At 39.3% G+C, this 27,142-nt stretch overlaps 1 protein-coding gene across 1 annotated transcript in view; it reads right to left on the bottom strand.

The window, feature by feature from the left end:
- The window catches only part of PRKACB (protein kinase cAMP-activated catalytic subunit beta), a 66,183-nt gene extending 40,968 nt beyond the window's left edge, over positions 1–25,215 (bottom strand). The window contains exon 1 of the mRNA XM_084210926.1: positions 24,999–25,215. Coding sequence (XP_084067052.1) covers positions 24,999–25,044 — 46 coding nt within the window. The 5' untranslated portion in view covers positions 25,045–25,215. The remainder of the gene's footprint in view (positions 1–24,998) is intronic.
- Between the last annotated feature and the right edge of the window lie 1,927 nt (positions 25,216–27,142).

Raw genomic sequence — 27,142 nt, 5'->3', positions numbered from 1 at the left:
AATACAGTAGTGGCTTTCATAAAGTAACGTGAAGCAGAAAACATTTGTCCAAGTGCTGCAGAGATGTGCTCACCACTACACAGCCCCTGTATTCATTCCAGTGCCTCACCAGACTGCAGGCTGCCCTAGAGGTTTCTGTTCCCTCCTCTCCCACCAGCCTACTGTGCTTCAGATACCCCACAAAACAGAGGAACAAGTGGAGCACGCACTATCCCCCAAGCAGCTAGAGTAGAACACAGGCATTAAACCCTGAAGAGTAGAGGGGATGCTGCTGGCCACAGGACAAGAGGCTGCAGAACATCTAAGAGGGCATTTCAGAGTTCACCAAAGACACCTTGTGCTAAGTGAGTGGACTCTCGACTACAGGAACTTGCAGGACTGCAGAGGCATCAGAAGCACAGCTCAGAAAACATGATTTCTCTATATACTGAGGTTAATTACACCGTGTTTACAAAATATATGTTAGTCTGCACTTAAATGGAGTAACAAATGCCATCTGCTGGTTTAAGACCAAACAAAGCATGAGGTGAAAAAAACTATAATACTGAACAGAAAATTTTAGAAGTACTCGGTCATTCATTTGTAATGTGTTGTATAAACACAACTGAATATCTCATATTTTTTAGAGGGGAAATAATTCACACACTAACCTTCTAATTACTGGCTATTTTTCTTAGTGAAACAGCAATGAAGTTCACAGATTGTACTTTTTTCCCTATTTGTGATGGGTTTTAATTTAAAAATTCTAATTTATATTGAGTTTATTTCACATAGGGTGAATTTGTTTATTATTAGTCTGAATATATTCTTAAATAGTATTTAAATTTGAATATAACAGATATACCTCACCAAGTTAAAAAAAATTCTTAAAATTAAACATTTGCCTTTAGCTATTTATTAAATGTGTTTACCACTAAGCAAAGGCACTTTGCTTGAGTCCACATTACCTTGTGACATTCCCATGTTTTACTTTATAACAAATGTCAAAACAACTAAAGCTTGGACAGGTAGAATGGTCAAAAGATATCTTTCACTCTTCTATTTACAAAGAATGAGATAAATAACATGACTACAAGTATATTTAATTTGGTCTTATGTTTGTTTTAAAGTATAGGAAAGCAGGAAGGACTTTCCAGGAAAGAAACACTACAAGATTAAATGCACAGTGTTTCTTTTCTTTTTTGCAGATAAATTACACCAGTCTTTGTAATTCTCTGAACAACTGTTTGAACAAAGTCAAACAATTCACATGGTATGCTAGCTCCACATGCAATATGAACGTCAGCAAAGATATAATTCCTTAATATTGTATCCTCAACCTTTCAATTGTGTTTTCCCTTTCAAAGCATCAGGATCAAAGATTTTTTTTTTAAAAAGATCAAAAGAAACTAGTGGTTCCCTCACCAGCTTATAAAGTTACAAGTTGTGCTGAGCATAATATTTTTTCTTATTTTTAGTTGAAAATGAGGGCTTGATAATACATAACATTTTTATTCTGAGAAATTTAACAATTCTGCATTTTGTTTAAAAAGCAAATATTTCTAAGAAACAGGTTTTTGTTATGCTGTCTGCTTGTATTTGAGCTCACTCCATCAGATTTCACAAAGTATAAACTTTTCCACAGTAACACTATTAAAATAAAATAAAGAAATATTTTTAAATTTAGTGCAATATAAACTTTTAACTGACAGGTTAACCACAGTAAATCACCTCAAAGCTACTTTTTAATTAGATACAAGGACATCCATTAGTTGAAGTTGTATTTACCTTTAATTTTCTCTAAAGAGAAATAAGAGCAAAGAGTAATTAAAAATGCATTCTGAAAATCACTGTTTCATACCGTGAACTGCCACTAAAAGCATCTTCTCAAAGCAGTGACAATCAACCCCATACCCTCCTGAACAAGGATACTGACTCTTGTGTAGCACCATGTGCTTCAGCGCCCACCTCCACTGCAGACTGCACACAGGGAGAGCAGATCCATTCCCAAACAGGCTTCACCACCTAGGGCCTTCCTGCTAATAACTGGGAATGTCATCCTCCATCTGGCACTGGTCACATCATAGGATAGGCCATGCTAATCACGATTACTCCGAAATAAAGAAAATGTTTTGACGATTTCTATTTTGAATGGGCGAAGTCTGTCTCATAATAGCATCGTACAGGCCCATCTTATTTCTGGGAAATAAAAATCTCTCTAATTTAGCAGAGCTTGAAGACATCTCTTGAGTTTTTATCTTAATTTACTTGAACCATTTTGAGAAAAAAAATGCTTAAAAGTTTGTAACTAGCCAGAGGCTCCATTTCTTCCTCCTGGAAGAACAAACATGTTTCACTGGGAGCCAGTCTCAGATGCTCATAGCTCTTCCTAACAAGCTCAATACAGAATTGTTATTTCTGGGAGTCACATGGCATGTGGGAAGGTTCTGGTTTTCTTCCAATTCCTCTCAAGTTAAAATCTACCCAAGAAAGCTGCCAACTGCCAAAATGAGGTAACAGTTGCACTACATTGGGCAATTTTTCTAAACTTATTTCCACTATAAGATCCACCTTCCTCCACTCTAGGGAGGGTGGGTGGAAGGAAACACATGGCATCCCATTTAAGTGAAGTATCAAAATAATGAACTTAGTAATTGCAGTAACTGAGCCCTCTCCTCACCTTTCTAATACAATTAAAAAAAAAAAGCCCAGCACTTAAATCTATAATAAATAAAAGCCTAAATGAATACTTACCTGAAGTGAAAATGAGTGCTTACATATTATTATTAGGTAACATATGACATTTGAATTCCTTTATCTCTGTGAAGTTGACACTTTCAGAAGAAAATATCAGCTTCATTTATGAGCCAAATAAGGCAAAGTATTATTGCAATTTTTGAAAACATTGCTGATACATGATTTTTCTGTAAAGTTGTGCAAGGCTAACAATGCATTTATGCATTGCTGGAAAACTTGCAGCCTCATTGCCATTCATGTTGAAACAACAAGTTTATCTTCCTTCCTTGCTCTGAGGAAAAATGGGTAAATATATACTCACTCTAAGAAACAGGAAAGAAGGGCTGATATTCTGGGTACAAATTTTGTTCTACTTAAGGCAACCAGCTCAAGGAATATAGATAAGCAAAGCATACTTTCAGAAGAACTGCAAACAAATCCATAACTAACAACCCTAATAACAAAAGGCTTGCAGTCACCTAGAATAGGTATGAAAATAGCAGGGGCAGGAAACTCAGCATGAACCTTTAATTCTTCTCCTTTTCTACAAAGACAAATTTTTCCCAATACTATTAAAAATGCAATTCTTCTCTCTAGGTAAATATTTTAATTCTGAAAATCATATATGACCATCATTACATGAATATATACACTACACAGTATTTTGAAAAATTTGCCCTCCTCCTTCCTCTCATTTGGGCAGTTTTTGTTGAAATTGTTTCACTCCCTTAAAGGGGTGAACACACATCTAGAGATACAATTACCTCACACACAACTGGACACAGCCACCTGCAAGAGAAGAGGCCACTTACTCATGTCCTGGGCAGTGTGCTGTGGAAGCTGAGCTCAGATGTTCTCTCTGCCTTTCTTCACAGAATTCTTTTGCACCTCTGGTTTTGCAAATACCTCTTTGATATAATTCTGTTCCACATATTATATATTCAAGTATTTTTCAGTTCAGCCTGACTGCTCAATATGCCAAAATTTCTAATCATACATTCCATCTGTTCTTATTAATTTCTGTAGGCTAAAAATAATTGGTAGCCTGAAATTCAACAGAAAATTCAGCCATACACATGGAAACAATTTCAAATAAAATTGACTGGTTTTTGTTTAAATTAAAAATAGGACTTATTTTGATGTTTCATGCTTAAATTGGCATCCTCAAGTTCAAACACTTTTTTTTTTTTTTTTTTTGCATTGGACAAGAAGATGGTTTAATATCACACTTTTGACAGTAAACAACATAAACTGGCTGACACATTAAAAATTAGGAGAATTATAAGTACACATAAAAAAGACACATATAATTTTTGTCCTAAATCAAATAAACCCCAAATTAAGGCTTCCTAAAAAAACATATTGAGTGAAATAGATATTTTCAAGACATATTTACACCAGCAACTTTAATTATTGCTAAAACAGGTTAAAATATGAAAGATAAAGGAAATTACACTTGCTTCTTTGCTTATAACAAATTGTGAGCCATTAAAACAGTTTAAAATTAAAATACTTTTTTTTCTGCCAGTAAGTGTCCATTTCAGGAACAAGTATGACACAAGCATTGGGAACACAACAATATTAGAATATACCAGAACGTCATCAACACTCGGTCAAAAATTAGAATTTCACAACAGAACTGGAGGGGAGGGGGAGGAAAGGCAAAAAAAAAAAAAAAATCAGAGGAAGGGCTACCAGGCAAAGAATTGAGAACTGATGCAAGATTGCATTAGGGAGCTGGCACAAGGTAGAGGTAAAACTGAAACAAGGAGCTAAAGAAGGACACAGTGAGGGCTCTGCATCTGAAACCACTACAGTGAGTGAAGACAAAACCTGAGCTTGAGGGTACATTAAAGAGCAGGAAAAGGCATCTTCACCAGTAGTGTCAAACAATTAGAAGAGTTTTATTCTCTTATATTATTAAAAAATAAAAGTTGCACAATGCAAGCCGCCAAGAGTGTAGTGTAGCCAAAATTTTTCTAGATAAAAAGGTCTGCCCTATCACTGTACGTGGAGAAGAAAAATAGCCTAACCCCTTGCTGCACCGATTTTTCAGCCATTTAAATTTAAAGGACAATACTCCATGTCCCTATACAACTTCACCCTTAATTCTCTTTTAGACATTCATTTTAGAAGGTCAAAGGCCAAAAACTGATTTAACACAATCTCATTATCTCAACTCTTTTCAGTTCTCAAACTGAAATGGAAGCTTAATTTGGTTACTGAGTGCCAACTGGGCATAAAGGAAAGATGAAATACCCACTTCTAAAATATTCTTCAGTATTTTAGCAACTTATGACTTGGCTATAACTGACTTAGGAAATGAATACCAAACTACAGATACACTTTGGGCATGCTAAAAAAATGAACTCCTCAAACACTAAAGTTTGGTAGATCTTGTTCTGCTTCCTTCCATTTCTATCTGATGTTGCTACAGATACTGATTGAGACATTTAAGCTGTAAAACTTAGTGGCTGCAGCATCATTAATATGTTGATATCTTCATATGAAATAATAATTTTAAAAAATCTGACCTTGGGGTGCGATCTCTTCAGCCAGAGCCAAGACCGGAGCATGAAAAGTGACTTCAGAAAAGCACTTCTGCTCCTTGGCTCAGAGGCTAAGCAATCAAAACATCCAAAGTTTATTGTGGATCACCTAAGGGTACTCCCCTACACCCCAAATTATGATGTAGCCCAGACTTCAAAAATAATTAATATTCCTTTATGATGTGGTTAAATACTGGTATCTGCGGTGCTGCTTGTCATTGGTATTTTTGTCTTTGTAACTTTCAGACTGAATTACTACAAGTGGTGATTACACACATTTATGCTCAAAAGCCCAACAACAATTAGTGTACAACACCACTGCATGCTCTGACAGAGCCATGGAACCAACAGTTTAGTAACATTTTACCTGCTCTCCTAAGACTCATCTTTTGCATTCTACAGCTGCCTTCAACCTAGAAATGACTAAAATTATTTATTGCCTTGGCAACTCTCTCTCTTTATCCATTTTCATGACTGTGATGGCTTGGTGAGGTGAGATTTAACATTTAACTTGGACCATGTGCAGTGGAGATAAGGAGATCCTGACTGGCCACTACAAAATAAATATTAACCTAAACATGACTTCTGAACCATGACTCCATGACTTCAGAGTAAGAAAGGTAAAGACTGCTTTCCAATAGTTAGCATATTTTTAATATGAGACTTATTTTTAATAAGAGATTAATAAGTTTTGAAAGCCTTACAGGGAAGGCTTTTACAGGGAAGGCTTGTAACTTACAGGGAAACAAACATTTTTTTCTTTGGTGTTGAATGTAAGTTCACAGAGAAAACAATTTCAAAACAAAATACTATTGATATGATTCTGAGCTCATGACTTCCAGCACACATTTCATTTTCCCTTGCAGTATCTGAACATTTTCAGGACTGAAATGAAGAAGATGAAGTTTCCCCAGCTTCCTTATTTTGAAGAAGAATTTACACAATTCACCTGACTTTGTTTCAGGGTTTTTTAATTAACAAACATAAAAACTTGAAACATGACCAGAAAGACAAACGGCTATTCCAGGACCCCATTAGGAGGCACTTTATGCAGGAACACATGGGAAACCTGCTCTGCAATAGAAGCCAAAAGTTTGCAAAGTACTTTCCCAGAGTCCATTTAGGTTTAAAAATAGAAATGTAGTATTATGATACAGCAGTCACATGTGGTACATTTGATCTATTTTGAGCTAAAATTAATAAGCACTTTGAGAACGTGAAGTAAATTGATATACTAATTGCCATAAAATAAGGTATAGTTTTCTCTCTGTAACAGACTGCCAACTTAGATGTATGACTGTCAAAAAATGAAGATACACATTATTCTAAGTTACTAGAAGTGTTACTACAAGCCTAGGGTAATTATAAGTAGCCACTTTACTGTATTGCTGTATGCCTAGGTCTTCTAAAGAGTTAATTGTTAAATTAATATTTGTAGTTATTTGCCAGATGAAAGGTGCTTAATAGTGCCAACTAATTTTAAAAGCTAATTATTTTCCAAAAATAATTTCCCTGTTACTTTCCCTATACTTTCCCTAACAGAAATTCAGAAATGGTTAAAAGCAATAGGACTGTCAAGCCTGATTGCATTGCCTCTGCCTTGTTTTTCTGGAACATCGCGAATGAGAAGTAAGGATTTAGACAATCATATGACTCCCAAGTTTAACAGCCCAGATTTTCAGTGCATCAAGCCTAAGTAGGAAGGTCAACAAATACTGCAGTTTGACCTCGGATAGGAGCTGAACAGAATCTACAAACAATTTTCATACTGTGATACCAGAGCATGACACACTTCTGCTATTTGTACAAAACACTGATGGGTGGGCTTCAAATGAGATTTTTAGGAGTACTTCTGAGTTTAGAAAAAAGAACTCCCACAGAGATCCAGACAGCAGAGGCTTACCACAATACCTATTCCCTTCTTATGATCCCAAACTGTCTGTCTTAAACTTGATATAATATATATACAGATTGATTTCTTCCCATAATTTTTAATAAATTCCTCTAACTTGAACATAAAAATATGCAAACCACAAACTATGCCACTGAAAGAGCTACCGCATTACCTCTTAGCTTTATTTTACATTCTAAAAATAAAAAACCAGGAATTCCAGTGATATTGGATAAAGTCAACTAAATTAGTCATACTAATTATGAATATTTATGAATAAAGACAATAACTGACTAGTAAAATTTACTGCCTTTTCATAGGAAGACATTTACAAATCAAACCATATAAACAAGTACTTGTCTACATAACTTGAACAGAAAACTGTCTCCAAGACATGATTTATATTTCACCTTTTGGCATTCAAAGGCATTAAAAAAGTTGGAGTTAGTATTCTTTTCATAACCTCTGCACAGCCCTTGTTTACACATTCTTTGTAACAACAGATACAGGCATGTATTCGATTTTCCACAGACTGGTACTTCCTGCAGAACAATGCATGGAACTATCCTGGCACTCACTCAGGATCAGGCAGAGAAGGAAATATATCAGTTGTGCCCCTTTGGAAAGACCTACAGAACTCTGGAAGCAGGATGAAGTAGCCTTTAGCAGTATCAGGACAAGCTGCTGCCAAAGGCTACTAAATACCATCCTTGAAGAGTAGACCCTGTCCTTGTTCTGTGACAAGTTACTCAAATCATATGATTTTCAGCTGTAGGTACTGTTGTTTTTTTATCCCCAGGATGATGAAATGTTACTTGGGTGCCTATTTCACAAAGAAATAAAAACTATTAGAACAGGAAGAAAACAAGCAGGGAGGAAAATGAGGCTTTATTTTATTCTCTACCTGCTGCATTGGTTAACTTTTAGTAACAAATCAAATAACTTTCATATAGACCTTCAACAGAAAATAATGCGTGCATGCACTATTGTAAAAACTCCAATTTGAACAAAACCATAATGGAGACATAAAACTAATCTGTCTGTAACAGATCTACGTGGAAAGACAACTTGGGAAAAAGGTGTAATGAAAAAACAGAGAGGGCGTCTGTGTGTATGTTAATTACAGCTGAAAGAAGTTCAACAGAACTCAAGAAGTATACATAAAATGAGAGAAATAAGTTCAACTCCTTAATAAAACCCTCTCCCCTTGCCCCCATCATGAGACTGATTTTAATTCGCCTGAGCAAGGAATTCTTTAATTATAATAAGAGCTACAGAACCATAAAAATTCATTCTAAGATGACTCTTTATTATGGACAATGGAGGACTGACAGAACTGGAATTGTTTCACCTGAGTTTTTTTAAAGCTTATAGATTTACACAAGAATTACAAACTTTCTTAGCAGCAAGACAGAATCAGTTTTGCAAAATAAAGTGGCACACTTTATGTCTGGTGGAGTGTGATCACAAACTCTGAGAAGCTGTTTCTATAGAGAAAACATATACTCATTTTTAACTGCCCAGGAAAGGAAAATTATGTATCACCCGAAAAGTCACATCTCAGCCTGTTGACAGAAACACTAAACCATAAAATGAAGGCAAAGACCTAGGTGATACAGCAAAAGAACCTTTGGACAGTACATATCACTAGAGCTCTGCCAGTCAAGAAAAAAACCAACCAAGCCCATGCTCCTCACCCAAACACACATTGTCACCTACTTCACCTGCACAGGTTACCTGCTTCCACCACCCCACTCATCACTTGAACAGAAGTAAGTGAAATGCTGCTCTCTGCAGATTGTCTTGATTCAACCCCGGATATTTATAAAGAATGTATAAAAATCTACCTATACATAGAAATGAAGGTGAGAAGCCCATAACAAGTTTTCTTTAGCCATGCTCAGTCTAAAAATGCCTTGCTGTGCTTTTCATGGGTCGTCTTCCACTATTTGCTCAAACTCTTTGTGGCGTATTCTTGCTGTATCTTTGACTCCCCTCAGAAACAACACACACTCATCTTCCACAAATGATATACAGGTACACAGGTTCTCCTTCCTGAAGTATTCCACTGGTGAGCTGCCCAGTTTTTTATTTTGAAAACATCAATTTGGCTGCATTGAGTTTTGGTGGACTTTCTGGTTTATTTACCAAGAATAGGAAAGCTCCATTTCCAGCCTTCATTTTCTCTAGAAATCTACCCAGCCCATAATCACAAATATCACAAATGATGGTAAGAATGGACAGCATAAGAAGTGTTTGAATAATTCTACTCTTACCAGGCAAAGTAAGATACTGAAAACGACCTGAATATAGTGATACTGAAAATATATATACTGAAATAATGTAACCTTTAGTTCTAAGAAAAGCAAAATTAAACTAATATCAAGTAGCTAAAAATATTAAAATGCATAGTCTTTAATATGCCATAGTCATCACTGTTTACTATTTAAAACACTATTAATTATCCTGTAAGATGAGATTAAAATATATTCTTGAAATACAAGGTGTTAGAAAGCACCCCATGGCACCTTGTTTCAACAAGGTGTACACATCCTTTCTCTTTTTTAAATATTACCTGAACAGGTGCAGGATTTGAGGGGTAAAGTTCATTAACAATGACAATTTCATAGGCCACAATACTTTCTATACCAGACTTTAAAAGACAAAAGACAAAACAGAAGACAGATGCATGGTGTATAAAGACTGGCTGGCAAGAAAATATTTTCTTTTAGTGAGAATCCTAACAGTGTTTGTCATTAAAAATCACTCAAAGAAAAGAATATGAAGAAAATACAGCAAGGAAAATACATCTTTTATGTTGTTACATGTACTAAAATAGAAACACTGAATTAAGACAAACTGTCTTGATCCTCATAAATTAATTTGTTCCTAAGCTAGATTGTCTTTGTTAATAAATCAACAAGTAATACTGCAACATGTAGCTTGAATTAATGAAAATACAATACCTACATTGTGTAACAGAGGACCAGAATATAAGAGTTAACTTCAAAAAGATTTTCAATTTCTTAAAGTGAAATTCTTCTTAAAAATGCTCTTGTTAAGAGGTTAAAGCATTCATTAACGTACGAAAAAATGTTAATTGCACCATGCTAGTATGTGCCAATAGAAGAACCAAAGAAAAGCAGATCACCTACCTATTAATGGCTTAATTTTAAAAAATCAACTTTGAACATAAATGTCCAAATTTTTCTACCCTTAACCAGATGCCCAAATTCAAAATATTACTGCCACACCACCACTATAGACTGCAAATGATTTATGGCCTATTTACAGGGGGCTTTTATACATATCATTATCTTCAGATCAAAATTAATGCTACTTGGAATAGCAGTATGACCCCCACATTCTGAGATTTAAATAGAAAATTAAAAAAAATTCTAAGAGGATAAATACTTCAGATATACTTTATTTCCTTTTATTTAAATGAATCAAATACATTTGCTTAAGGAAGCTCCCCACAATATATTGAAAGACCTTCTCTTGAAACAGGCCTCTTATTTTCTTACTTTGGCCACTTTATCAAAATTGGTGAGTAAGATGGGAATGGAACAAGAGCTGGCCATCATCTCCACTCTTTTGTGCATTTACCAGTAAAAAGATGAACTGATATCTGCTCTCATATAGTATGTCATGTACAATGTCCACAGAATATAAATAAATAAACCACTACCACATGAATGCTTTAAGATGCAACTATCAATATATTAACTACTGTTTCTTCCCATTTTCCTAACTTCAATTCCAATGTATCTCTCACCAACATCATCATTGTCAAAATACAACAAAATGTTTACAAACAGTCATCTTGCCTAGAGCATAATTATATTTGTTGTATTAAAACTGTTATCCTTCTCCTCACTTTCTCCAACCTGAAAAATCATGAAGCGGTAATGGTAGCAAATGTTTTCTTGCCCTTGTTCAGAGCTTTTCTTCCTTCAGTTAAATGAATTCCATCTATACATCAAGTATGCATACTTCAGTATAAAGCATCTAAAAATATTAGGGTTCTGTTAGGACTATATTTTTGCCTTTAAAAATTTCAAGGACCAGATTTATATTGGCTTGTAGGTCATCTTTCAAAACTGTTCTAATTTTGCCATTCCTTCTTAAACACTATCACCAGTGAAGAAGTACTTGAACAGAATGATTAGCTGGAAGTACTTTTTAAACAGCAATGATGTCTAAGCATAGTATTTTGGTAATTCACATTGCAGTCCTCGATGTTCAGTTCTAAATTATCCAATCTGTAACAATTACTCTGTGTTTGGACCACAAAACCACCTCAGTAAATACATCTATAAAAATGAAATACAGGTTTTGTTGCGGTTACATGTTGTCTCATAAAATACTGCAAGGTTGATGCTGCTGCAGCAGGAAAGTAATTCTGATTCAGATAACCCTCCTGCAACTACACAAAGAAATGAGAACCTCCCAAACAATAACAGATGTCAGCAGCATCTGCAGTTTAATCGGTCATGAGAGAATACACTCTGCCATGTGATGAAACCCAGAAAAATTTTGATGCTACCTTTCATTGAATAGTTCTTGATGCAATCAATCACAAATAGGGAGATCTAGTGCTTCATCATATCCTTGGAGTGCAATAAAGGTCCCCTGGGCTCTTTTCAGCAAAGAAAGAAGTGTCCCAAAGAGGAGTAACATCAACAGACATGTCAACAATTCTTTTTTTTTTTTAAACACACAATACTAATATACTTCTATATTTTGCAAGAGGAAAAATACTCTTTGTGCTATAATGCTATAGCTGATACCTGTATCATTAGCAAATACTTAATAGGGACCAATAATACTATTAATTTTCTGACATCTTCCCTCTTCAGTATTTAATATTACTTCGACTCAGAAAGTTGCCAATATTGCGGCTTACACCCATATACTGAATATATTCCCTCTTTCACAACTGAAGCATACATTTTCCCCAAATGTATTTCCCTCACTAAATGTCTCCTTTTCACTATTAAATGTGCATTCAACAAGAAATCAAAAGTGTTTTCATATAACTCTTGCCTTGAGATTATCCCACTGTGTTCACACCATTTGAGAGCAATCAAAATTCTCATCCTAGCTTTATTTCTTAAAAATGTACCTATCTATTGTCTCCTTCCCAGCTAGCAGTCACTTTCTACAAACCCCTCTCTAGTGCTGCACAAGTACCAAACAATCTCAAGCTCAACAAACATGCTCTGCTACTCAGCTTCTCTGTAACATGACAGAGAATCACAGAACGTCAGGTTGGAAGGGACCTCAAGGCTCATCTGGTCCAACCTTTCTTGACAAAAGCATGCCCTAGACAAGATGGCCCAGCACTTTATTCAGCTGAACCTTAAGTGTCCTGCTGTTGGTGAGTCCACCACTTCCCTGGGGAGATCACTCCAGTGGCTGACAATTTTCATGGTGAAAAATTTGTGTCCAAGTCCGAAGGAACTGCATTTGACAGGACTGCACTTTCATGCTTTCCACACTGAACATCTACTGCTCTGTTTTCTCAGCCACTGTGTGTTGGGCTAGTCCTCTTAACAACTAGACTGGCAGTGGAACAAGTCAAGTTTGTATGTATTAGTGGAAATGAATGAGTCAATTTAGTTGGTGGAGAAAATTATAGTGTTGTGAATAGAACTGTGTAAAACCAGCCAACTACTATTTTCTGTTTGGAATTATTTTCACACAAAGAATGGCAGAACTACCACAAGTTATTTTTGAAAGAAGGGACAGAAAGGCTATAAACTTTATTTTTACTTTAAATTAAAAATACTTATTTTCTGCAGGATGTATCTTCACCACTAAGTAAGAACTCAGTTCAACTGCAGAAAAGATAAATGCAAGAGATGCCTTCATTTTTTTTGCCAAAGATCATACTACATTTCCAATGCTTACACCTCTAGCTTTACCATACCATTTAGGTTAACTTTGGTATTGCATTGTCCTGCTGCACAATTCTGTACATCTCTTCTTCCTCCTGCTACTCCCTACTCACATGCTGTATCTAAAAGGAATGTGCAGGCTTTGGTCATTTTCCAGTTTTATTTGTCCTAACAAATACTTGAGTACATTCTGGAGCAATTAAAATATGAAGAGGAAGGCTGGTGATCTTTTTGATACCTTTGACAAAATAAATCATGCTGACAGCCATGAGGGTAATCACATTTAACAGAACTAAAATGATACAAACACTATTTTAGTCTCAGTCGTAAGCAAAAAATGGGGCAACTCTTGCAGATAGTATTTGAGAATGGCACGGTGATGCATAGCACAACAAAGTCAATCAGCAGCACCTCTGGATCAAGGGAAGGCTCTGAAGAGTCCCTCAAATGAAAAACAATCTCATGTTAACATATCCAAAAGGTGATATTGACACTATGCAACAGTAACATTTTCTTCTTTCCCTCAGTGAAACCTTTATTTTCTTCAATGGCAAAAGCCACTTGCAACACCATTTCCTCATTTTGGATTTCTCCTTTGTAACAGCCCAACACAAGGAGGGGTGGTGTTTTAAGATAGGTCCATGAAACAAAGGGTTAAAACAGGTGGGAGCAAGGGTCTTAACCATTGCGGTGAGACACAGAGCAGTCCTTGAACAGCTGAATCAGCACAGGAGGAGCAGTGAATTGTAGCTATGAGCAGAGCAGCAGGGGTGATAAGGGCAGGCATTTTTCAAGTCAGCTTTACTGCCAAGGAAAATTGGTCATGTAAGTACTGCATAAGCAGCAAGCTGAAGAATGGTTCATAATTATAGCCTCAAACTTCAAGCTGAAGACAGTAGAAACATGTTTTGTTTTTTTTTTCAAATATCTCATACCAGCAAAAATCAGGTTCTACTCTGAAGACTCTTGCCCAGCAGACACTATAAAATTGCTTCTAAAATAGGTACTGAAAAAACACTCTAAAGTAACAGTGACAAGTAATAGGGGGTATAACTGGCTTGAAAATTCAACCAAATCATCATACATCACTGTCTTATAGTTGAAAAGAACAAGTTATTTGACCAAACTATGTTCTATATTTCTGCTGACAATTACTTAGCAGATGTTTTTCTTTAATAAACTGCATAGATTCAAGCATCTGCTTAAAAACAGAAAACACAAAACAAAACCCAAAAACCACCACCAAAAGATCCGAACTCTTCTGAAGTGAATAACTAATACCATTTTAGCTCCTGAAAGTACCAAACTTCTAGAGACACCTTCCATTTTAAAAACCAACCAACAAAAAAAAAAAAACCCCAAAAAACCCAACAAAACAACAAACAAAAAAAATAACCAACCAACCAAAACCCCAAACAAACAAAAACCACCAAAACAAAACTAAAAAACCAACAACTCCCTAAAATCCCATAAGAAGTGGCTGAGGCTATACAATGTGCCAAGTATACCTGGCACCACTGGCAGAACAAAACCCCAGAATGTATCCTCGGGCACCTGGCATGAAGGTTGTCAAGGATGTCCTCTGCCTCTGCAGCAAGAACTGAACTCAACTACAAGACTGAGGCAGGAATAACCCCAGCAGAAGACTGTTGTCCCGTGAGATACACGTCTTTCCCATGCAGTATTTCGGCAGGCTTCATGGCATCCTGTTCATCTTCACACCTCATCTTGGAAAATTCCATTATGCCCTCATACATCACTTTCTCACCATTTGCCCTGCCTAGACAGCAGGGGATGGGATCTCCTACCATCAGGAGAGGCACGATGCCAGGTGGATCAGCTTGTACTTTGGGCTAAATCCAGAGCCCAGTCAGGAAAAATACATTAAAAGATAGGAGCACACCCATAACGCTCTGCCTGGGGTCCTGAAAGCTAGCTCCCTCTGGGATAAGGTGGAACAAAAGCTTGCCATGGCCCAAGTGGGATTAATGGCAACCTAGACTTCAGCTTCTCCAAAACGTCTTATTAAGATGCTCTTAGTTCATCTTTATATTTATACATTTCCTCTCTAAGTCTCCACACGATTCAGGATCTCTTTGTCAAAGACTCTACTGCTCTGACCAAGCTGCAACCAGGTGGAAGAAGCTTTCCAGGATGTCTGACACCTGTGGTACTTTGACCTCCTCAGACAGAGCATCTCTGGCCAGCATCCATCAACTCCCTTTTCTGGGATGGGAGTATGTGGACAAGACCCAGACCATATTCTGCTCAGAGCTCCCTTTGTTTTTACATTTCTCGACTCACGTTCCTTCTTTTACCAGCTGTCTGGTTTTTCCTCCATGCTCATTTCTGTAGTTTCTCATTCTCAAGGAGACCTCTAATGCTTTATTAGGAATAAATTGATATCTGTTCCTAAGGAAAAAGCCAATAGAAGCAATGACTCAAAGCAGTTACATAAAAAAGGCAAGAAAAAAGCAAGCATAGGACATTCCTCACTCTCCGTGCCACACAGTTTTACAGATCATGCCCTCTAGCTATTCTAGAAAAGAGATGTCACTTACATAGCAATTACATAGTAATTCTTCACATGAACATCATTCCATCCTTGACAACCTTTTCCTGAGTGTTCACCTGAGATGCAAGGTGTTTGATGTTCATCACCAACACATGATAGTGCGTATTGCTTAAAACCAAAAATTTTTAATTGAAATTGAAGAACTCCAAACTCTGAATACATTCTTTTAAGTTCAAGAATGCCCTACCTTGGAGTTCAATATAAAAAAACCTAAGTTAATATGCAAATGAAATAAATTTTGCATTTGAATATTAAACAAACAGTTGGATTATGAGATAGGTAGTATCAAAAGAACAATCTTTTTGGAAGAAAGCAGGTCATAACAATAGACCAAATTTAGATAGAAACTGAACTTTATGAGGTATTAGTGCAAACTGTGTGAAAAGTAGGCTAATTTTTGTTAGCGTCAGTTTTGCATCTGATCATCCTCAAGAAATTCAAGGGAAAAAGAAATTGCCAATTTGCAAAAGAACCAGGAAACACCCTAAGAACCACTACAAAGCACTACACATCCACAATCTCCCAGGCAATTCCACATCCCATGAAGCTGCTGTACACTTAAACAAATTTCAAAACTTGCTTGTTTTGCAATTTGTTATTCATACAAGCCATTATACTAAGCTAAAAGATATAGCACCTAATTTTTCTCTGAAGTTCAGTTCACTACACACATACCACTGCAATGTAGCTTTTTCAGCCAATGGAGAGAATCCAGCTTGAACACATGATGCACTGTCGCACTTTACTACTACAGAATGCTTAACCCAGAGCTCCCAAAGCAGAGGACCAGTGCTGGGAGTTGCAGGGTGTGCTTCTCACTACACAAGTCTTCACAAGGAACAAACATACAACTGAGGCATTGAATTTTTCAAAGCTGCCCAATATAAAATAGTTCTCAACAAGTTTATGAAAACATATCTTTTTCATCATAGCCATTAGAGGGAAATACCATGATCTTTCTCTCTCTCTCACCATCTACCCAGTTTTTCAATGAGAAACCCTGATCAAAATCTCCATCCTCCACAATAATCTATGGAGCAGTAAATAAAATTCTTGACTATAGGTAATTAGCATTAAAAACTTTATCTAATGATAGACTTTGGAGCAGTTAAATCACAATTTTGCCCTGTGCAAAGTAAGGCTAGATTATCATATGCTTAACAATCAGAATTTACATACACAATGAAACTGTTACTGCTGCTTGCTTCCCAAGACAAAGAATTTCAAACTGCCTAATGTTACAGTAATCAAAACTAACCTTAATCACAATAACAATGCAACTACCGAAGTAGCAGAGTACATACCCTTAATTATGTCATTTTGTGAGAGGGAAAAGCAAACTGATTCTGGGCACAGGCAAAGTTCTATCTTTCAAGTTTCCACCTTCTTGCCAAAAAAGCACTTTCCTTTGTTTTAATTTCTGGAGCCACATGGCAGCTGTGGATGTCTGTGGGTTAACAAACAAGTGCTAGCAGCAAGTGCAGTATGTTAATGAGCACATACTTCCTGGAAGCAGCTTAACCCGAATGAAACAAAAGAAACAAAAAGTTCCTGATGGCCTCAGTTTGAATATTACAGTATTTTAGCAAAAGGATACAAGTTAACAAGAGGCAGAGGAACAACAAACTAACAATTACATTTACAAAGCACTAAGCAGTTTATACATTCACTCAGCTAGCAACATTTTAAAGGACACACAGGTAAGATACCTTGCTACTTTACGGTTAGTCTATCACAGAAATACTGTATCTCTCTAAAGAAAAAAGGTCAGTGCAAGTAGAACAGCACCTCTCCAAGCCTTCCTAAGGGGAGGATTCGGCTCAGAATGCTCATCAGGTTTTCTCTGGTAAAGAGCAGCTATGTCATAGAAAAGATTTTTGCTTTCTCAGAATCTGGACACCCATTTAGCTCCTACATGCAGAGCATATTTATATGCCTCCTTGATTTACTGAAAGGTGTTTCTAAAACCAAAATTATTGCTCAAAACTACAGACAGATGACAGGTCAGTGTAGAGAAACTGGTTGTTTATTCAGAAGTCACAAAACCTGTGGCTTTAAAAACCCAGACAAAACAAACACCAAGGTGTTTCCACACCTTCACTGCGTAACATAATGCTAAGAAGTTAGCCTAACCCTTACACACGTCTAACAAGGAATACATAGCAGAACTCATTCTACCAGAAGCCAGCAAACACCTTTTCCTTCTGGGCAGGGAAAATCAGAAGGTAATTTAATGGAAGAAATAAAGACTTTGTTACATTTCTTCCTCTGAATAGCAAATTGGAACAAAAACAAACAAAAACCAACCAAACCAAGCAAACAAACCAAGCAATTTTTTGCTCTATTTTTTCTCTACCTTCATATAGCTCTAGATGTCCAACTTCTAGGTGCTAACAGCTCTCACCAAAAACTTGAAGTCTTGAATTTCTTATATAAACAAATGCAGATGAGAAAGTGGTAGTTTGAAGCAATATTTTTTTTTAAGAAGTTGGCAGAGTGAGATCTTAAGGAGCTCAATAGTAAAAAATATATAGACTCCTTTTTCTTGCCACTTGAGCATTTCATTGCCAATGGTGCTTTCAAAGCTTCCTTTGAATCTGTCTTTTGCCATCTGATACCTCAGTGAATTGATTTGGTGTGTAAAAATAATTATGGATAACCCAAAGAAATAAAATCTGCATTGTTTTCTGCCTATGTAAAATGCCTTAACAATGGATTGGAGAAATACTTGAATCCTGACTTGTGAAGGGTCTAGGAATAAAACCTGATTTTTCAACAGTGCAAGTTACCAGATGGGCTCAGCTGTTTTGTGAAACCTTACTCTTAGCGGATGTGATTCTGCTGAGATGTGGAAGAAAGAGCAAGGGAGATGCCAAAGAGAGGCTCAAATGAGCCCTGAAGAGACTCCTGTTCACCACTGCTGATCCCAACACCACAGGCGGGGCAGTAGCTCCCTGCATAGCACACCCTCTAAACTGCTGCATCCCAATTCTCCTGCTACACAAACTAACAGTCTCACCTTCATTTCCTGTCAGTATTTACCTCATTTGCCAAAAGAGTTTCAGAGAAGAAAGTATGTATGTACAAACAAAATGGGGTTCTAGCTCATGACCAGCCCTCCTGAACACCAGCATAACAAAAAGAAATAAAATGTGTCTAAATCCTTTCCCAACCATTGAAGGGGAGGGTAAAAAAACCAACCAACCAACCAAAAACCTCCAAGAAACCAAAACCAAAATCAGAAACAAAGTGATTTTATCTTCTAGTTTTGCAACTCTAAGACAACATACTCCTCACTTCAATTACCTCCTCAGAGGTCCACTGCTACTTTGTTCTCTTTCCCATTTCCCAGGAAGCACTTCTACCTCACAGTGGAGAAACTGCTTATGGTAGGAAAATCCTTGCAGTACAGCCTGAAACCATAGCTCTCTTTTTGGCAACAGCAGTAGGTCAGGCAGCTCCTATTTAGTGCCTGCTATCCACTCTCTTGTCTGTGCCATATTCCACCTGCACTGGTACAACTGTTTGTGTGGTTGCAGTGAACTGGATCAGGAAGCCAAATACAGGTAACTGAAGTCCCTTCTGCTTTCCCTTTTCTGTAGGGTTATTTTTAACCTAGATCAATCTCAAATTCAGTTCACCTTGTTGTCTCATAAATAGTTACTCCAGCACACTTGAGGGCACAGAGGCAGGAAAATAAGTAGCAGGGGACAGAATAGCAGAACTGCAAATTAAAGAAATGCTTATGAAATAGCACCTTGCACTTCAAACAAAGACAAAGCTTGAGAGCAGCACTGCAGGGTAGACTTTTTACCAAGTTCTAGCCCTAAATTTCACAAATTTATAAGGAAAATCCCCACTGACTCAAGGTTCCTAACACTGAAAACTTTGTAAGCTTAAATGCTAGAAGCACTAATTAAATAAAACAAAACGAACCAGTCTAGATCAGATCAGATCTGGAACTCACCTGCTATGAAACAATATTCTTTATTAAACCAACTGCTGTAGTTTAGGAAAAAAAAAAGGCATCTGGACAAACAAGTCCTTTATGATGTCTAGAAAGGATGCAGGCAAAACACAAAATCTGACAGCTGTCCAAAAGCCTTTCCAAAGGAGGGGTGTGTCAGCTCCAGGAGAACTTTCACTGTCTGGAGAGGACTCCCTGCCAGCCTGGCGTGGAACAGAGCAGCGCCCTCCACTCCACACCATACCCTCACTGCCACACCCTTACATTCGCTCTCTGTACCAATGACAGGCTACATTTTTGTAGCACAGCATAGCCTTAATTAGGCTAAGGAACAAAGTGACTTGAAAGAATACGAGCAATCCTAGCATCATTCAAGATATTACTTTTGATTATGTCACTTAAACAAATGTGGATGGGTAGATGAACCAACATTAAACAAACCCAGCAAGGAGGGAATGCCAAGTAATTTAAAATATTCTGTCTCTAAAGTAGTCTGAGCCTGTAATAAAGGCCTAACCACAACAGCTAAATACAAATCAATTTATCACTTGGAGGCCCTTCTGACCTTTTGTTATGCTATCACGTGGCTATCTTTAATGAGTGATAACCTCTCTCTTTGCTAGTCCAAGCTGTGAACAAGCATTGTGTTTTTAATTAAAGCAGAATTTTCAGATGGCACCTCTCTTCACACAATGCATACTTGTAGTCTTACATTGGTGATTACAGCAGAGGGATTTTCAGGTATTTCTTCAGCAAGTAATTACAACTATTTCTTATTGCTGAAACCTACCTGATTAATAGATGGTACAACCCCAGCATAGTGGGAAAGAAGCATTATATTATACATTGTTCAGAGATGTTATTCATGCAGACCATTCCAGCATCACTCCAATATATATTTTTAATTGCTCTTTATACAATACATATTTTATCTGAAATTCTGATCCAAGAACAAGGCTCCAAAAGATACCCATTTCAAAACTGGAGTGCTAAACATAATGAGCAAAAGAAAAAAGACACTCTCCGATCAAAAACACTCAAGCAACAGCCTCTGGAAAAGTGACAGGGAATCAGCTACCTTGGGATAGCAATGGATACAGAGCTTTCCACCTCTACTTCACCAATTTTAATTTAACCAAGGTCAGCAGTGATAAATAAAGCCTTGCCTCATCTAGTCTTAACCAGAAATACACTTGTGGTCTCTTTTGGTCTTCAGCAAGAAAATAGAATGACCCAGCAGTGAATACACATGAAATATATGAAAAAAATACCCTCAGTTTTTAAGAAATGTCCCCAGAGGAGGTTAAAATCTACTGGAAAAATAAAAAGTAGAAGGCTGCATCTTCCTGTCAAGCACACTTCAACGGAGCACTACTTAAGCTTTCTACAAATTATAAGAGTTCAAAAGCAAAGAATTGAGTATAATGGGAACTCTGTCATACTGAAGATACTGTAGGGAACACTTCGAGGAAAAGTGGGAGTGAATGAACACGAAACTCACATGCAGAATACACATCACAGATGCTGCACTTGGCTATTTAAAGACCACAAAAATCAAAGTTAATAAAACCATACCAGATTAATAGAACCAGAGATCTGGCTACCAGGTAAGAAGACACATGTACAGAATTATGCTTTGAAAATCATGTATAGTTTCCTTTTAAAATGCATTTTAAGAGCAATTTGCTACCACATAGTGCCACAGAAAAAGCAGCAGAGACTGTGTGAATCCCAGCAAATAATACGCAGAGGCCAAGGCCACGTCATCAAGATCTATTGAAAGAAGAGAAAGTTTACAAATCTTCCAGTCCCTAAGAGTGTATTGTAAGGACCTGGTCTCTCAGGCAGCTTGGTGGTTAAGAAGAAACAGACAACATCACGCCTAAGGGGAATGGGCAATGGGGGAAACAAAAAAAACCCAACAAAAACCACAAACAAAACAACACGTGGGATTACTATTAATTTATAGCCAAACCTCTTGCTATCATGTATGACATTCCACTGCATATCTAACAGGGCAAATAATTCAGAGCCATACATCATAATTACTTTAAAAATCTGTATTATTGTGTTATCTGAAGTAAAACACACACAAAATTTTCTACAAAGTATATAGTTTTGCAGAGCTGACATTCATTCTAGTTTAGAAAGCAGTTCTAGTAAAGTTAAAACGGTCCTGTTTTGTGTAAAATTCATAATGATTTTGAAAGTAACAGATTCACTTGCTGAACTAAAAAGTTATGTGACCTTTTTTAAACCTCAGATGTGTTGTAGTTATGTTTCATGCTACTTCCACAAATTATTCCAAGATAATGAATAATAATAAAGCTAATATTTTCCCACATTAATTGCAACAAGTTAAGGAGGACTCCCTGTGACCTTTTTTAAAAAATGAAATTTACTACATGTTGATATTTTTAACTTCTAGGTTGCAAAAGTTCTCAACTACTGTAAATGGAGCAGCTGAAAAAAACCCAACTAATAACAAAGACTTAATTAATATTAGGATGAGGAATCAGAGTAAATTTTATGACAATTGATAATTGTGTCTCTCCAGATTTCAAATGAAAGATACTTATACTACTATTCTAAAAGGCCCTCAGAATTTGTAGGCTGCTGTGGAAAACCATGAAAACATTTAAAACAAAGTTTAAAATGGAGCCAGAACCCTGACGCTTCTCATTACCAAAGGACAACTCGGTTCTCCAAGTCAAAACCCAATGCATATTAGGAGAACGTGGAACAGCAGGCCATAGAAATAACGCCAACAGATTACATTGAAGTTTTCCTTCCCATCTTCTGTATACACAATGTATCTTACCCTCCCTGCTGCACAAGCCCAATTCACTCTTGTGGTGACCAAGCTTAAGAAAACACCACCACTCAGATTTCATTCACCTGCAACTTCAGCCCAGAAATACTCCAAAACATTTCCTCTCATCTGCTGCTGGTGTTCACATACTCATGGTTTTATTCCACTTCATTGCCTAAGTGAAGTAACAAGTACCAAAGACATTTGACTCTAAAGGGAAAGCTACAATAAATGAGAAGGATGTAAGGGCCATAGCTGGGTGAACAGCATTTACTGTGCTGGCCATAGACACTGCAAGAGGTCTCAAATTACACTTCACGAACTAGTAAGTATAGTTATCAGGGGAAGCTGCGTTACCCTTCATTGTTCTTCCAGGGACCTTAGCATGCCCTTGATCCACACAATTCCATAAGCTCTATGCATGAATCAAGGCATAACATCACCTTTAGAATTCTAAGCTGGATATTCTTCTGTTAGCCCTTCAAACAGCTTTATTATTAGTGTCCTGTAGTCTGGAACACATGCTGCTGAGGACACGACATGCAAAACTAGAAAACTGGTTCAACAATGTGAATAAATAATTCAGAAATATTAAAGCTCCATCTCATTTTATATTTCTTTAGTTTTTGGTTGCCATGTATCATATGAATAGATGACAATCAATATTCACTGACAGTAAATGAAATGTTGTTTCTAATAAGGAATTAGTTGTATAAAATTCATATCTTATCAATTTTCCATGGTAAGTGAATCCTGGTCTTTCCCAGCAGTATGTCAATAATGACCATTTTTTTTCTCCTAGTTACAGGAGTTGTAGCATTACAGAATTTTGCTGCTAAATATACTGAGTAATTAAACATCTGAGCTTGATGGGTCTAGCAGCATTTCATTTTTAAACACTAACAAACTGAGAGAGAGGTTCTGAAGGAAACTCCTCCAACCTAAAAATTACTGCATTTTGTAATATGAGAATTCATTAAAATGAAAGTAAACACCGTGTGTTGTACTGTTATTGAATTGCACAAGCTAATAGCAGTACAGTTACCATAAAGTACAAAATGCAGTATTTTGTCATCTGAAGTACTTCAAACAATCCACCCTCTCCATATGTATCTTTATAGTTAGGCTAAAATACTTCCCATCAAAATTAATTCACACAAGTAAAAAATAAACCACTAAACAATAACGGTCAAACACTCATAACAGATTTGGATTGTGAAGTCTAAAATAATAGTGAGCTAAGACACAAGAACTGAAAGGTGAAACCAACAATCAGAACTGGGTAGGTCAGCCAGAGCCTCTGCTCCCACAGCTGGAAGCACCCAGTGCAGATCCCTGGGAAGCCAGAGGAATGCTGTGTGGGCAGGACCCGGCCTATGCAAATCGGGTTACCTAGTTCTACTCCAGACTTCAATAGTAAATACACAAAAAGAACACACACTAAAAAAAAAAAAAAAACACCAGAAAAACAACAACATAAAAACCCCAAAATAACAACAAAAAATCCCACCACAACAACAAAAAAACCCCCCAAACCAAACCAACAACCCCCCCAACTTCGACGTTTAAAGTTATTTCCATTTCAATGCCCTAGGATTTTCCAGTAACAAAGGGTATTGTTGTCACAACACTGAGCTTGCACAACTGCCTGCTCACTACATCTTGTCTTTACTCTTATCCATCACAAACATACCCAAAGTTTTTCACTAGAAACGAAGTAAGTCAGTCAATATGCAAAAAAATAAAGTCTAGGGTTTTCGTCCCAAAAACTGAATCGGCTTTATACGGTTCAAAGTTATGCTGAAATACTCAGAGGGGAAAAAAACCCGACGAAACAACAAAAACAAAGCAAACAAACGAACAGAAACACCAGCAGAAAGCTCCCTGCCATGACGAGTTCAGATCAATGCTTTTGTCTTCCATTTTACTCAGGGCTCAGGAGAGCAACGCCGTACCGAGGGCTCACCCAGCGCGCTCCCGAGCGATGTAAACACGCCGCGGGGCTGGGGCTGCGCCGCGGGGCGCGGGCACGGCCGCGGGGTCACCGGGGCTGCACGATCCGGGCGAACACGGGAGTTTCTGACCTACATTCCCCGCAGCGGGATAAAAACCCTCCCGCCGCAGACGGAGCGCGGCGGGCGGGCGGCCTCCCCCGCCGGCAGGGTGTGTTCGGGGGTGGGGAAAGCGAGCGGGCCGGGGCGAGGATGAAGGCTGGCGGAGGCGCCGACACCTGCCCGCCGACACCGCGGCCCCACCGCCGGCTCCTCCTCCACCGGGGACGGACACCTGCTGCGGGACAGCCGCACGCGCGGCCCGACGGCGGCCTCGGCCCGGCGGCCGCGGGCGGGTTTCTCCCGCTGGTTTGCCGAGAGCCCGCTGAGCCCCGCGGCGGGGCCGGGGTCGGGCGAACTCCCCGCGGCGCCGCGCAGGCCGCGGCCGGGCCTGTAGGGGCGGAGGGCTCGGCCCGAGGCCGCGGGGCCTGCGGCGGCGGCGTCGACACGGGGCGGGCGCGCCAGGCCCGGCCCCGAGCCCTCCTCCGGGAGCGGAGCCGGGCGGAGGCGGCGGCGGCGCGTCCCCCTCACTCACCGCTCTCGATCTCGTTGCCCTTCTTGGCGGTGGCTGCGTTCCCCATGGCCGGGCCGGGGCGGGGGGCGGGAGGGATGCCGGGCGGGGGCCGGGCCGGGCTCGGCTGGCGGGGCGGCGCGGCCCGCGGGCGCGGCGGCGGCAGCGGCGGCGGAGCTGCCCTGGCCCCGCTCTGGGTCTCTGTGTCTCCGGCCGCCGCGGAGGAGGAGGCGAGCGCTCTGCCCCCTCCCCCGCCCCGCACTCGGCGGAAATGACGGCCGGGGCGGCGCCTCCTCCCGCTGCGCCGCCCGCGGGGGCGCAGCCGACCACGGCCGGGCCGCTGTCGCCGCCTCGGGCGGGGGCTGGCCCGGGGCAGGGGCTGGGGGAGCCTCGGGCGGCGCCCCCCGCCCGGCAGCGGCTCGGGGGGGCGGGGGCGGCGGGTGTCCGCGGCCATCGCCCGCGGGGTCTCGGCACTCTCCGCATCCCCGGCCCGGCGGGCAGCGGCCCCGGAGCGCCCCCGCTGCCGCAGGGCAGGCCCGGCCCGGCCCGCCCGCGGGGCAGCGGCCGAAGCGGGGGCGAGGCCGCTCTGCCCAAGGTGACCCCGGGAGGCCGCGCGGGCCGCGGCCCTGCGGCTGCGCCCGCCCCGCGCCCCTGAGCATCCCCGAGGACACCCGCCCGGGCCTGCATCCCGGCGGCCGACGGGAGGAAACTCGCACTTGCCGCCTGTTCAGTGACTGTTTTTACACGGCTCACCAGACTATAGGAAAAAAAAAAAAACGTAGAAAGTAAGCGGGCTGCCAGGAAAGAGTTTTTTTTTTTCCTCCCCCCCTTTTGCTGCCACCCATCATAAATAGCTACAGCTACACATTTTCAAGCGGTATTGTGACTTTCAAGTTGATGATAGCTCTCTTTATATATTTATCATGTGAAACACTTTGAGTGTTTTAGCTCTGGAAGGAAATGCTTATCAAAAAAAGGCTTTATTTTATGTGCTTTTAAGTGGAGAGAGTGGAGAGCAGAAGTGCTAATCTCATGGATCACAAACTGCATATATTTTGCCAGGGCAATGTATGTGATATCCAGTCTCTTCTGGCAGCATTCTTTCCCCAAGGCTGCAGGAATTGTTCTGGCTACCATCTTTCTCTGGGGTTATCAAAATCCTCTCTCAGCACCATGGGCTGCCTACTGGTGAAGCGCATGCTGTCACAGCCTAATACTGAATTACCTTACTACAAGACAGGATTTTATACATATACACTAATGCACACCAAAGTAGATACTTCTAGGAAATTTCCAGTTTCCTAGGCCTGTGCAGTGGAGTACAGTGTATGGGAGCACTGGGCAGATCTAGCCAGTGTGTGGTCTACCTTGACGGTTGTACAAGTTGCCTCGGTTATAGGGCTGCAAAGCCATAAGTAAGTGTGTTTTGGGAACACTTACCTGAATTATCTTGATGTTTTGTAGGTTGAGGTTTAATCAATGAACTATTTGGTTTAAGGGACTTTGTCCTGATTTTCTTCACCTTTTCCCTTGCATTATCCTGACGTGTGTTATACTGCTTACTTCAGGGGCGTACCTGTGTTTGTATGATTAAAGAAGCTGTCTCTGAGGAAGCCAGGTCTCTATTGCTTTGAAGATAGAAACAAGACTCAAACATCATGAGGAAATAACCTGCAAACCATTGAGGGCAGCGAAGCAGCTACTATTGAAGAGGGCTGTCTCATTTTGCCAAGCATTCTTTATGCACTTAAAAAGAGGTTCAGCAAGTTATCAGTAATTCCCTTTGCTGAGGAATGGCATGTAGATTGCAATGGCTGGATCTGCACCAGGAGGAGAACTTAAGCACGGGAAAAGGAAAGCGTACTTTTCCCATCTGTCGTCTCGTTCATTCATACAATGACAAAAAATAGAACTCTGAGGTGCTGTAGCATTTAATTAAATATCTGAAAATGATATCTCAGGTAAAGATCTTATCCCAGTTTTAAATGTTTTCCCTGCTCCAGCCATCATAATTTTCATTTTGGCCAGATTGAATCTGAGTCAGCTGATTTTCATCCAGGTGCTGACAGGCATTTTGATATCCTTGAGAAGACAGCAGTGGCATCACTAACAAATGAGGTTTGCTGCAGCATCTTTAGCATATTCCTGGCATTACAGCTCATCCCTTT

Source organism: Fringilla coelebs, assembly GCF_963513975.1.
Source record: "Fringilla coelebs genome assembly, chromosome: 9".
Lineage (NCBI taxonomy): Eukaryota > Metazoa > Chordata > Aves > Passeriformes > Fringillidae > Fringilla > Fringilla coelebs.
Note: the sequence above shows the minus strand (reverse complement) of the source record. Positions and strands in the feature narration are given on the sequence as shown.